The 13,971-nt window shown below is 39.5% G+C and overlaps 1 protein-coding gene across 2 annotated transcripts; it reads right to left on the reverse strand.

The window, feature by feature from the left end:
• Nucleotides 1–1,112: 1,112 nt before the first annotated feature.
• LOC138019751 (Golgi-associated plant pathogenesis-related protein 1-like) lies at nucleotides 1,113–12,448 on the reverse strand. 2 transcript variants are annotated; one of them, XM_068866627.1, is made up of 8 exons: nucleotides 12,127–12,280; nucleotides 9,151–9,328; nucleotides 7,193–7,324; nucleotides 6,731–6,769; nucleotides 6,166–6,400; nucleotides 4,677–4,764; nucleotides 2,653–2,819; nucleotides 1,113–2,110 (listed from the first exon to the last, which is right to left on the reverse strand). In XM_068866627.1, the coding sequence occupies exons 2-7, from the start codon at nucleotides 9,281–9,283 to the stop codon at nucleotides 2,661–2,663; spliced, it is 786 nt and encodes a 261-aa protein (XP_068722728.1). In that variant the 5' UTR covers nucleotides 9,284–9,328; nucleotides 12,127–12,280; the 3' UTR covers nucleotides 1,113–2,110; nucleotides 2,653–2,660. The 2 variants fall into 2 exon arrangements, with proteins under 2 accessions (XP_068722728.1, XP_068722729.1); XM_068866628.1 differs by lacking the exon at nucleotides 7,193–7,324 and having other exon boundaries at nucleotides 12,127–12,448.
• Nucleotides 12,449–13,971: the final 1,523 nt, after the last annotated feature.

Here is a 13,971-nt window from a genome sequence, read left to right on the forward strand (position 1 = left end):
ACTTCTCTCCCACACTGTGGTTGGACCTCTCTCCCACACGGTGGTTGGACTTCTCTCCCACACTGTGGTTGGACGTCTCGGCCCACACTGTGGTTGGACCGATTGGCATGTTTCGCGGGGCACTTAGTGAAGGTTTGGTTTTCGCAAGTTCCTGTGCTGTTTTGAATAAATGCCAGTTTTGCGGAGGAAAGTTTTGTTTTTTCCGACTCCGGAAAAGATTTACAGTTGAGGAAAATCATTTTACAGATTTGCGACGTTTGTGTAAATGGTACCGACGAAAGCCCCACGTACCCTGCCATTCGAATAAAGTTCTGCCTAGTTTGCTACGAGGTACGCAGAAGCTAATAAATTCAAGTTGAAGTATGTAATTTATTCAAAACAGTATTTCTCGTTCTTAAAGCATGACTCGCGAATTAAGTATTGATCAATTGTGAATTTTACGGTTAGATTAAGTACATTTTTCACGATATCGTGTCAAGAAAATAGCGCTCGTTGCAGTGATTAGCTATAGGTCTAAGCACTCTTTAACATTTTCGCTTTCAATTTACGGTTTGGTTAACTACACTTTTCACGAGATTGTGTGAAGAAAATAGCACTCGATTACTGATTAAGCCTAAGCGTTCGTTTCAGTGATTAGGCCTAAACCCTCTTTAACATTTTAGCTTTCAATTTATGGTTTGGCCAACTACACTTTGCACGAGATCGTGTGAAGAAAATAGCACTCGTTTATTGATTAAGCCTAAGCGCTCGTTTCAGTGATTCTGCAGTTGCTCCGACAATTAAACAATCTCGACCTTTCAAAAACAATCACCTAAAGCCGTTCTTTCTGTTTCGGCTTAAGTTTAAGGTTTCCTTGTCCTCTACCCAAAAGAATCTCTTCAAGAATACTCTCGAAATCAATGTTTATTCCGCAAAATCATCCAAAATCACAACAGAGAGTACGAACATATGCAGTGATAGAAAAGCCCGTATTTCGGGCTCGCTGGCACTGAGCATGCTCGAAATTGAACTTTACCAGATCTCTCTTCTGTATGACCGTGGGAGATCTGGGTACGAGATTACAACTTCTCTTTATTATCGAATGTAAAATGTGATTACTAACCACACCAAGGTCAATTGACCAGTTTTATTTAGACCAAAAAACCTTGCATTACATATATGATAAAGCAACGGGAAATATTACAAGTCAACGGAATTTCCATTTTTGCATGGTTTATTTCCAACCATCTGACGCCACACGATAAAAGGGCCAATTTAATGTCCAAAAACGCTGTCCATACATGCAACGGCTTAAGGAGGCTCGAAAGCCAGGATTTCAACACTTAGAAGACTCTCTGTTTAGATCGAATAACTCCACAACACTTTATCGCGTAACAGAAATGTTATGGTACCATCTGAAACACGGATTATTTCCAAACAAGATGTGATCATTATTGTTATGCAATAAGTTACCTTGGCAGCGGGAAAGCCCAGCAAAAACACCCTATATTTGGATTTAGTTGCTCATATCTCAAAACAGAATTCGGTAACCCCCTTTTCTATTGCTGAAAAGTGATTAGAAGGCCACGCCAAAAATGTCGGCAAAGTTTTCAAAAATTCTGTCCAGAAGATTCAGAGCTACCTTAACACAATGACAAAATTAAGGTGGCTCTGAATCCATTGGACAGAATTTTTTTAAACTTTGCAGAAAGTTTTATCAAGATATGCCCTTCTAATTACTTTTCAGAAATAAAAAAATGGGGGTCACCGAAGTCATTTTTGAGATATAAGCAATTAAAGACAAAATAAAGGGTGTTTTTACAGGGCTTGCCCGTTGCCACGGTGACGTATTACGTCACAATAATGACTGTATCTTGTTCAGCAATACTTCGTGTTTCATTTGGTAACAAAATATTGCCAATTCATAATACAACGTTGTGGTGCCCAAACTTCTAATAAGAGCGGCGTCACTTGGAAGCGTTGAGACTGGCTCGAGCCTCCTTAAAACACAATTCCTTTAATACTTGTTCTTCATGAAGTCAACTAACAGGACATTAAGAAACCAATAAAGATCAAAGCAGAGCTCTGTATTTGTGCAAAGAGTTGTGAAGGCATCTCTCTTGAAGATAGCCTGCAAACGACAAAAAGAAACTGTTAAAAGTTCATCGATTAACTAAATAGTATACCAGAGTGGTCAAGAGAAACTTTTTCTAGACCGTACTTTCCCTTTAAATTTTTCATTAAGTTCTTAAATACTATAATAGTTTTTCCATGTGTATATTTTTAATCTCTTAACCAATTTTAGATTGTCTGTAAGTATTTTGAAGATTTTTTTTTTCCCTCAAGGGTAGGTACAGGTTTATTAGTGCTCCTGCACTATGATGAATTACACTCCTTATTTCCAGGTACACCTCCCAGTCCTACTATATTATGAAATTACTAACGTCTTGCCTAAGCACGGAGTTTGATACTAAATTATATGTGGAAATGACACCAATGTAGCCTTCTGATATAAGTATCACACTTAGAAGAATGAATGACTGATAAAGAACCATTCTGGACCAGAAAACTGCGAGTCGTGCTCGTAACTAACGGATAACAGCCAACTCGTTCCCAGGGCTTTTCTTGGCGGTGGAAAGCCCTGACAACCAGGTTAGGATAACAGCCTCTTACCTTCTTTATTACTTCAAAGCCAAATTGCTATTTCCCACTTGCTCTTTAAACTGACCATAATAATTTCCTGGTGGCGTGTAGCGTGCTACTACATAAGTCTTTGTCCAGAAGCCTCTCTTTATCGAGGCAATTCCAACGCCAAGCTTCTTTGTTGACTTCCAGACCACCTATCGATGGACATGCACATGTGAACTCAACTGTGATGAGATAAGGCTGCGTAAAAAAAGGTTTGCTATCGGTGATCTACGACGGCGTGGTCGACGAAAATGTTACCTCAAAATATAAATTTTCACTATCGTATGTCTTTCCGGTTATTCAATCTCGTTCAAGTCGTACAATGTAGGTGAAGTATCATAAGGAGTAAAAATTGAGAATGAAACATTTTCATTTGTACGCTTTCGTTGTCGCACAAAATCTCAAATTTTGTGAATTCACGTATTTCTTGCACAGATTGCAGCAACAATACTTGTTAAAATGGGAACCGGACGTGCAGCGTTCTTGATGACGACTGCATCGTATATAATAGATATTAAAGTCCTTAAGACGGAGTTTCACACGAGATGTTTTTGAGCCACGGACGCCAACTGGAAATGAACATTTGCATGCCAGGATATCTCGGTCTCTAATTGACAGAGAAAAGATGCTTCTTAGCAATATAAATGTGGTAGTGTTGAGACGAGTTAAAAAACGAAACATCTCAGACGCTTCTGCTTGCCGTCCGTTCCTCAAAAACGTCGCTTGCGTAAGCTCCTTGAAAAAGAACTTTGTTCTAAAATAAGGCATCAAAATGTGGAAAAGGTGACCAGTTACATGAAAAGGAAAGAATGTATATTTTTGAACATTGTGGAGCCATGCTTTGAACTGAACAATTAAAATAAATCTGAGATAATTTTCGTTCATATTTGCAACCGCGAAAGGGTAACAATTTTGCCAATGCAACTCTCGCTCCAGGCCGTTGATGGTCATAGAGGGCCATCAAAGAGGAATTCGAGGTTGGTTGCAATTGTCAGTCAGGATGGTTATGCATGCATTAGCCCAATTGATTCGCATTTTAAAATTCGGCCACACATCTTTTCGCCTCAGCTTGCCTTTTGCTTTGCTAAAGTTATCATACACAAGAACAACCAAGTAAGAATGGAAGCAGGGCCAAGATTTTTTAATAAGTCCTTTACAAACACCTCGGAAGAACACCAAATCTTTTCATACATTTTCCGGTTAGAAGTGCCAGGATCCGGAGCATTTACTTTGTGTGCTTGGTCCCGTTGCTAATTAAATTGTTCACAGTTAATTAGAGCGGTTTTCAATTGAGTGTCGAAAGTAATTAGCGAATTGCTTTGGTTTTGCATTTACTTCGCTCAGTGATTGGTTCAAAGTTCTCGTGCCATTTTTTTAACCAATCAGAAGTGAAACCGAAACCAATTGTGGCTCGCGCGTGCACATGTTCCCGCGCTTTGTGTCGGCTCCGTGTAATTACTTCGAGTTTTGATTGGTTTACTGGATTGTCTCCGTCCTTTTTGATTGGCCAAAGTAATTACTTTGGTTTTAGTTTTACGACACTCATTTGAAAACCGCTCTAAACCGTGATGATCAGTCTGACCATAGTTAATAGAGGGGAATGGTTATGAACCCCGACAAATTTCTTTGTTGTAGGTTTTTGTTCTCTTTTTTGGCCTTGACCGTGCACAAAACACAATAGTTGTTTACTCCGTACTGAGGAACTAACCAATAGAAACGTGTTGGTTACGTAATTCATACATAGTGTATGAGCGCAAAACAAAAGATTGTGCACGGTCGTGGACTTTCCAACCTAAATCTTGGCATCTTTATTTGCTTCTTTGATGTTTGCCGAGCTTCCAAACCATTCCCCTCTTTTAACTATGGTCTGACCAAAACTGGCGCTCCTTGTCGTTTTACCACTTATAATTAAAGCCAACATTAGCAAAAACCACAATGGGAGAAACTAAAAAGAAAAAACTGACTTTTTATTTTGAGTCTCCTTCAGAAATAACCAAGGTCCCACTTACCTGAGTAAAATGCCCTATTTGGCCACCAGTGACATCAGAAAGGGAATTTGGAGGATGCTCGAATGGGTAAATCGACACCTCGCTATACCTGAAATTTTCAACTTCCTATAGTAAATAAAGTTATCTAAATTTGACTATCATGATGATGTTAATCAGTTTTCACGTAATTTAAAAAATTGAGTTTGTAAATTTGCACCGAAAACAAAGAGCTTTCAATTCTTCAATTAGACGAAACTACAGCACCAGGTTTTGCATTTATTTTTGTCTTTGTTTAGCACAGTTTATATTAACAAACTTTATTAGGTTAGTCTAGTCATAGTTAATCTAGGGACTGGTTATAAAACCCTGGGAACTTCAAAAGCCGGAACAATACAGTCGCAATTAAATGTTGAACCGACCGTGACCTTGCACAATCTTTTGCTTTTGGTTCGCAAGTTAATTTCGAATAAATTAGTCGAAGCTTTTGATTGGTTATCCTGCGGTTTTGTGCAGGGTCAAGGCCAAAAAAGCGAACAAAAACATGAAACAAAGAAACTTGTCGACTTTCATAACCAGCCTACATCTATTAACTGTGGTCTAGTAAGGGCGCCGTGATAAGCGAAATGAACTTTCTTTCGGCATTCCATTTGACTCTACTTTAGGGCTGTCGTTTGAGCTGATGGCGGCTGTAGTTGACAAGAAAGAAAAAACGATCTTATTAGTTAACTATTTTACTGAGTGCTGTTCTAACCGGCAAGAAGTGTCCATTCTTCCGGCCGTTTTACACCAGAGAGAAATACTTCATCGAGACGAAATATGCACCTGTCATTTTATTCGTTTAGCGGCGTAAAGACAATACGGCAAACGTTTTGGTGAGGCTAATTGTCGACAAGATTCTGTAGTCCGTTCTCGTCCAAGTTGCTTCTCTCTTTCCATTTTCCATGTCTCTCGTTGCGTAAGTCAAGATTTGCACTGCAACCAGTCTAGGTATTTCACTTTGTTACCGATCGCTTTCGGTTTGCGACGCTAGTGTGTTTTGTTTAGGTTTTTAAGGCCGTCATTGCCCATACGTAATGCGAGATGAGAACACTGGTCTGTGTGTTACCAGAACAGTATGTGAGACGTATAATCCGTCTGGGACGAACATGGGCGAACATTTTTAGTGCGTCTGTTAAATACGTATAGTATAAGAACAAGCACGAGAAAAGGACCAAGTGTTGACGAATTCTCCGCCTTGGTTCGTCTTGGAATACACCGGTACTAAACCCGATGGTTCGTCTCGTCTCATGATGTGTCTTGAGTCCGCATTTACAATCGACAAACAGTACAGAAGAAAAACAAATTTTTCGCAAGTTCATCCCAGTCGAATTATATGTCTCTAGCATAAAAACGGCCAATATTTGGACCCAGGCTATTTTCCAAGGGACATGGTATTGGCAGTTCTTCGCAGATCTGGTATCTGCCAGAATAAGCGCTTGATGTATATATGTTACAAGTAGTACATAATCACCAGGCCTCCAGAGCGTCCTTGCATGTTGAGTGATTTCCACTGCTTGTGGCTTCATAATACAGATTTTCACCGGCTTTACGAACACTCCAAGGCGCATGCTCCATCTTGTCCTCATTTGCAAGGTGAATGGCCCAGTCCCTAGCTTTTTTGGCCAGCGTCTCATTCCATGATAGTGGTCCGGCTCCATGCAAGATGCGCTTAGCGTTATGAGCCCCGAGGCATTCCCGGATATTGACTGTGAGGTCAGAAGAAAAAAAAAAGCATTATACTTTTATTTCCGTTAATTATTGCACTGAGAGAGATGAATTTCTTATAAAATATTATTGCTTTGGCCGTTTTCAATAACAATTATGCTGGAGATCGATTCGATTATTACGGACAAGCTGACAAGTAGAAAAAAAAAAGATATTAAGAGCGACTACTTATTAATGAAGTTGAGATTTTCTCGCGGGAAAATGAAAGAGAAAGTACGCTTCCTGGTGACAGTGCCTCTTTCTTTGCCTTTTATTTCAACTACGGATTAGTGTCACAGACAGTTATTTCTTTTAAAAGTCTTGATAACAACCTTCAAGTAGTCTTGGTTTCGGAGGTGCTGTAGGACGCACTGAAAAAGCAAAAAACGGGAAGGAAACTTCAATGATGCATGACAATAGGTTAATTAGTCAAGTTTGCCGCCTTTCCATTCGATATTGGTCACCTCACCAAACTGAATAGTGTTCAAATAAGTGCGACAACTGAGTTGCCAACATCCATTTTCCTTTGCCTTACTACGCCTCCTGATTGGCTAAAACTTCTCTTAACATTGTCAGTCACAGGACTGTCATACAATAAATTTAAACGAAAACCTACTCCGATTGGCGAGTATTTGTGCTCTTTGCCCCAGCTGACTGTATTAGCTCAAATTATCCGCAATCCTTGATTTATTTGGTGTGGGCGTTAGTGATTGCTCCAATCATAGTTTTTATATCACTACTGAAAATTACTCTTAAACCCCTCCTATGTGAAACAAAGCAAACGACAAGATAACCTTCGCAGAGTCCGCAAGAGGCTGGACACGTCTTTTGCATAAAGGAAGCGTAGATGCTAGTTCGTTCACAGAATTTCAAGTCTTTCCAAATTCCACAGCTTGACATTTTGTCACCCCCTCCCTCGGGACACACTATAAGATAAAGATAAATTATATGGCATCAGGAATTCGCCAAGTATTAACTTCAGTCAGTTCGAGTTGGCATTACTTTACAGGGCACTTGTTGTTGTAATTAAGGACGGTGCCTACTTTTGTTATTGCGCATACGTTGTGCGCATCTCGAGATACTCGGGTTTCCTATCGGTGATCCTTACTAATACAGTGATATTTTTGCGCGATTTAAAACTTTCCGGAGAAAGTAGATCTTAGTAAGTACTTTTGGTATCCAAAAAGAAAATTGGGGGTAGCCATGTATTTTTGAGAGATAATTAAGCTTCAATTTGAGAAAAACGCCATACATTGCTTTGTATTTTAAAGCTTTTTACAATTATCTTTGAAAAATGCGTGGTTATCCCCAATTTTCTTTTTGGATTTCAATAACAATTGTTAAGATCTACATTCCCTCTGCATAACCATAAACCGGGACAAAAATACCTTTGAATCACTAGGCACCGTCCTTAATCTTTGACAAGGTGAGACACTTGAACGCATGAATCTCGAGTAGTATTTAGATTTCATTTTGCATACCTTGGACTTCATCTCAGTCAGTTTAATATTCCATGAAATAGCAATGTTTCTCGTGACGTCACCCATTGTTATTAATATGCCAGCCAGAACCTAATTGGCTTTTGTTCCGTGGTTGGCAAATGTGAACATCAAAGGAAATGTGACGCCAATGTTTGTAAACAAGAAATATCGCTACATGAAAGTTTGAACAAATTTTTTGGAGAAAAGGTTGTTTGCCGGAGCGGTTAACGTTTACGCCTTGACTTCATGCCGCTAGGGTTTTCCAGCTGTCTACAAGAGACAATTGCGTGTCTAATTGCCCAGATAGAGCGATTTTCAATCGAGTGTCGTAAAACCAAAACCAAGTAATTACTTTGGCCAATCAAAAAGGACGGAGATAATCCAGTAAACCTATCAAAAGTCGAAGTAATTACACGTAGCCGACACAAAATGCGGGAAAACTGTGCACTCGCGAGCCACGATTGGTTTGGGTTTCACTTCTGATTGGTTGAAAAGGTGCCGCGAGAATTTTGAACCAATCACTGAGTGAAGTAATCATAAACCAAAGTAATTATCTGATTACTTTCGACACTCAATTGAAAACCACTCTAAATGCGACGCGGATCACTTCTACCTTTCGTCTATAACCCGCACTTCAAATTTACATTTCTTTCATTCATGAGGCCTTTCACAGGAATACGCATGCGCCAAGCAAATGACCTGCTCCCAACTGAGTGACTTCATAGCTCGGTTGGTAGAGCATTGCACCCGCATCAAAGGGGTCATGCGTTCGAATCTCGTTGAAGCCGCAGCCTGAATTTTTCAGGTGTCTATAAGTCTATAAGAGACAATTGCAGAAATTGTCCAGATACGTGCGATGATCAATTCTACATTTCGTCTTTTACCCGTACTTCAAATATACATTTCTTTCATTGACTTCTTGTTTCAAATCGACTCCAAATTTCTTTTCCCAAAAAATTAGTTGCGCCTTTTCGTGTGTTTGTAATTGCTTTCAATTCTCATCTACTGTAAACTTTCTTCCACATAAGAATTGACAAAGATCTGACAACATCGCCTTCCTTACTGAAGGGAACAATGAAGCAATTTAATTACTCATGCAAAACTGACACCACCACAGAAATTTTACGAGTAAGGAAGCATCTTTAGCCATCGGAGATTTTCACGTCCTGTAATACTTACAAGGAAAACTAGCAAAACTAGAAGCTATCAAAGTTTACCGAAAACTTATAAAGTAATTATTCTTTGAAATGATGGCTCATATTAACACTTACTGCCTCTTTTAGCCATGGCCCAGTAATCTGCGGGTGGCTCCGCAGGAGGAGCAATAGATTTGCTAACACGCCCTCCATAGACACTTGCGAACATCAGCACCACTAACATGACCTTCATTGTATTCGATGCCATCTGCAAAAAATTGTCTCAACTTGTGGGCCTCTTCTTACTCGAACCCTAGAGAGAAATTTTAAATAGTTGGACACGCTCTCGCATTAAATCTTGGCATTGTCAGAAAACGCAGAGATAGAGAGAGAGAGAGAGAGAGAGAGAGAGAGAGAGAGAGAGAGAGAGAGAGAGAGAGAGAGGGATTGGTGGGACTATATCTCAATTGCTTAATTAAAGTTGCTTTTTGTGTTTGTCTTCCTCTGTGATTAAACAACTGTAAGATAAAACTTCCTCGATACTCACAGGTAAAACTGAGCAGTAACGTTTTTGAAACTTCAAAAGCTATCTTTCTTCAGCCTCTCTTTCTCTCTCGCTTTTTCTAGAATTTTTATGGACGTAACTATCTCCAATGAGAGACGATTTCATACGAAAAAAGGCTAACCTCCCGCTCGGAGGAAGGCTTCAAACTCAAATAGCAACTCAGCTGAATGATAATCGTCTGCAATATATAATTATTTTGCCGGAATATTGACTTTCGTGGTTTCGCTCCCTTACCGCAAAGAAACACGATTATGAAATACTTACTAACTTTTAAGTTTATTTAATGTTCTTTTCCTCGTGTTCACATTAAAAAAAAAACCAATATAATCATGAATAATCAAAGTCACGATTTGTTTTAAATAGACAAAAGTTCAGGAAGAAATTTGCTTTAATTTTCCGAACTTTTAAAGATCCTTCCCTGATAATCTATCCAATTCATCTCTGAATTGTTCATATTTTAGTTCACTCAATCTTCATCATATGAATCCAGAAAACATAGGACTATGTTATCTTATTAAATTTATCTTACCATATGTCCTTGTGAACGTTTGAATGTGTCCTCTAGCAGCATGTCGTAGTGATGTGGGATATAGGTCAATTGAAGCCTTTAAGTGCTAGTGTGGTTCTTTATTGACTCCGAGCTTTCGCCGATCTATGGCATCATCAGGGAGATGATGCCGTAAATCGGCGAAAGCTCGGAGTCATAATATCATATTAAATTGAAGAGCTGAGGTCGAAAAACAAAACTCTCAAAGTGGAGACTATTTTACAGCTAATGACAAAAAGAAGAGCGTCGTAACTTTAGGCAAAAACAAAATTACTTAAAATATTTTTTTCGAGATTCTTTTTAGAGCTTTGAATTATAGTCAACCCAGGTCACGCGTGAACAGTATCTTGAACATGTCATCGAAGTCTTCCAATCAATGCGCTACTTTCACTGACGTAACGAAAATCACATCGGAAAATCGCAGATCGGATTGAAATTTTCAAAAACAGACTTGATTTTTCGGAGATCTCCTTTAAACTCTTTCGCCATGGTCTTGTGTTTATTAGGAAAAGAGGACCAGACACGTAGCTTCAGTGATATGATTTCGTTTAGTTGCGACAATATCTAAATATTCTTTTCAAGTGGATGGACTATGCAAAAGGAATTGCTAACCAGTTTCTGCTGAGCACTGTGGACATCTTTTCATTTTTGTGCCTTCTGAGTTGCTTAACGAGAAGAAGGTAAGTGGAAGTAAACATATTCTTTGTTGAAATCCTTTGTTGTTTGCAGTTAATACCTGTTTGCAATGATGAGGACTCATTGAGTTTCAATGAATTTTAAGATGTAATTATGATTTGTTCTTTAGTACGGATCCTAAAATAGATATATAATAATAATAATAATAATAATAATAATAATAATAATAATAATAATAGTAGTAGTAGTAGATACTCTATACGATGTGATCGTGACTTTTGTTTGCAAAATTCGACAAAAATGGTACTTACTGACAACTCAAGTTATCAAAACATAATTCTAAAAAGATAGTTCTTTTCTGTAAGTTGAGAAGTCGTTTATTAACTCCTATTGAAGGCTCGTGTGCTTATATATAATGTTTGTTAACCGAGTTATGAACAACAGCTGCTACTCTAGATGCATCTGATTTTTATGCTTTGAAACGTCATCGGTATAATTTATACCTTATTCCCAAGGAAAAATTAAGGCTATCTATCAAATGGCTGTCGCATTTATTGTCATGTGCCAAGTCTCCAAGTTCGGAATCACAGGATACCCAATCTTTGCGGTCCAGGCCCATCAACTAGCAAAGCGCGCTGGTAGGTTTGAGTTTCTTCACGTGATTTTGTCCAGTTTTTCTTTTCTATTATTGTTTTGTCCTAGACGCTGCATGAACTTTCATCGATTCATGTTGGGTTTGAAAACAAAAGGCAAAATTGAACGACGTTTAGGGTCGACGGAGCCCACCAATATCAGTTGAAAGTGGCATCCATCGACAAACGTTGTTTGTTTCTTTCAATTTATTTTATCATTATTACTTGACCTTCACATATCATTCAACAAATCTGATTGCATTTCAAAGTGCCTGAATGAGTTTTTTTACCATCGATAATATTTCTTTTTTTCTTAGTTTTCTTTTCTGAATCAGTATTGGCCATGTCATTATTTATATTGCGTGTCATCGCTGCTCATAAACAAAACAAACCGTTGTTAAGTTCGTTTTTGAGAGTCTATTCTATCTATCCCTATTTTCGTTATGACATTCAAGAGGGAACAAGAGTACTTGTTATTTTAAAAAAAATTGTCGGAATTGCTCCCCAAAGAACACTTTTAGGAAAGTATCGAGGCAAGGATTCCGTACACTGTTGAAGAAATTCATCGATAATATTGCAAATCAAAATTTTAGGTCATATAACATGGCAAAAAAGAGCGTGATTTTAAGCGTTGACAGTCTCAATGACTGTCAGCCATCTTTATCAAGCTAATTATAATAATTTCGGGTGAATGTCATGGAAATTATATTCCCCGGAGGGAAGTTACTTACCTGACAGGGCGATGTAGTTCTTCGACCTTCTCAGAGACTGACACAAGCAATACCTGTGCAGAGCGTGGCCACTCGAAGTCTGGGTAATATAACTCAAAAGTTCAAGGTGACCTGCGGCTTCCTCTTAGAGAGTCGTGCTACGAGTGGATATAATGACCTCACATCCAGTAAGCACGAATGGGATAATTGTTTTAGAATATACGTCACGACGAGGTTTTTCGTGGTTAGTCTTACGAAGCTCGTTTCATCCTGACCAAGGGACTCACTCATCAGAGACCTTTCTGTTTGCCAAACTCGCTGGGCATCACGCCCAAAGGGACGTATACAAAACATGGACCCCGGTTCGTGGACCACCACTGTGGACCTGGTCCATGGACCCCTTCATGGACCCGGTCCATGGACTACCCCTGAGGACCACCCCTCCTTTTGTATAGTTTCAAGCAGAAAAAGCTTTAGACGAGAAAGAGAAGTCATCCTGGCACTTATCTGGACAATTTAAGCAAGAATAATTATTATTGTCTCTTTTAGAGACATAAAAAATTCAGGAGGCTTCAACGGGATTCCAAACCATGACCTCTGCGATGCCGGTGCGACGCTCTACCAACTGATCATGAACTATGAAGCCACTCAGTTGGGAGCAAGTCATGTTTTGCATACGTCGTCCTCTTAGGGCCTTAGCATGCCTTCTTAACATGGCTTGTCTTATGCCACGCTGATTGAGCATCGGACTACTGTGCGTGAGATCGCGGCATCAAAATTCCGGCCGGACCAACACTCAGGGTCTTCAAATAACTGAGGAGAAAATACTGCCTTTGTAATGACATCTGCATGTAAATGGTTAGACTCTGTAGTCCTCTCAGATAAGGACGATAAACGGTAGGTTCCTGTAACGGCTGAAGAAATATTTCGTTATTTGTTTTTTTTTTTCTTATTCAACCGCGTAGGGCCCTATTGCGCGAGATCTTCGTGCGTAGGCGAGGATTGCGTGTACATATCACGCGAGCATGTACCATGTAGCATGTAGTTATATGTGCAAAAACAGTCTGGCAAAGTTCCCCACAAAGTGTTGTTCATTGACCCTGAAAAGCCACTGGGGGAGGGGTCAACTTCATATTAGGTGGTGTAGGTGTCTATAAGAAACAATAGCTTAAATCAGTAGCCCATGATACCAAGGAGCGACGTTTCCACAGTCCATGATTTATTGACGTTATAGCGTCACCGAACGGGAACTGTTTTTGCTTCTTGCGGAAAAGGTTGATTAAAAAAACCGCCTTTTTTACATAGGCTTAATATGAAAGTTGTTTGCTCCTGGTCATGGGCTCCTGCTTAAATTGTCCAGACAAGTGCGAACATCACTTCTCTCCTTCGCCTAAAGATTTTTCTGCTAGTAACTTTACAAAATTAGGGGTGGTTCACAGGGGTAGTTCATGGACCAGGTCCATGAAGGGATCCATGGACCGGGTCCACAGAAGTTGTCCATGGACCTGGTGTCCATGTTTTGTATACGTCGCGCCCAATCTCGTACCCAGAGTCCTCGGGCTTCTTGGTCAGCGAATGAGCGCCCGGAAAGACTCTGGGATAATGGACTAAAACTATATTTTTGATTGGTCGCTTGCATAACAATGGCAGTCCTTTTATTTTTCGCAACGTAGTACAACCTTTCTCATCACCCCGTCTTGCACTCCTTCGCGAAAGAAATGATTGCAATTGCAATAGCTTCCTGGTTGTCTTCATTAATTACGATGGGTTCCTCGAGAGGTTTTCCTACATCTGTGAGTAACCTTCAAAGCCAGATTGCTTCCTGTGCGACCGTACTTAGGGCTACATACTCAGCTTCTGGTGTCG

Source organism: Montipora capricornis, chromosome 10 (assembly GCF_036669925.1).
Source record: "Montipora capricornis isolate CH-2021 chromosome 10, ASM3666992v2, whole genome shotgun sequence".
Classification (NCBI taxonomy): domain Eukaryota; kingdom Metazoa; phylum Cnidaria; class Anthozoa; order Scleractinia; family Acroporidae; genus Montipora; species Montipora capricornis.

What these genes read in the sequence shown, in the direction of transcription:
- LOC138019751 (XM_068866627.1), bottom strand. Translation starts at nt 9,283, where the DNA reads ATGGCATCGAATACAATGAAGGTCATGTTAGTGGTGCTGATGTTCGCA. An exon ending in GGCCATGGCTAAAAGAGGCA is followed by an intron (nt 7,325 to 9,150) that starts GTAAGTGTTAAT and finishes TTTATCTTATAG; the next exon opens with TGTGTCCCGAGGGAGGGGGT. An exon ending in AAGGACGCTCTGGAGGCCTG is followed by an intron (nt 4,765 to 6,165) that starts GTGATTATGTAC and finishes TGAAAATTTCAG; the next exon opens with GTATAGCGAGGTGTCGATTT.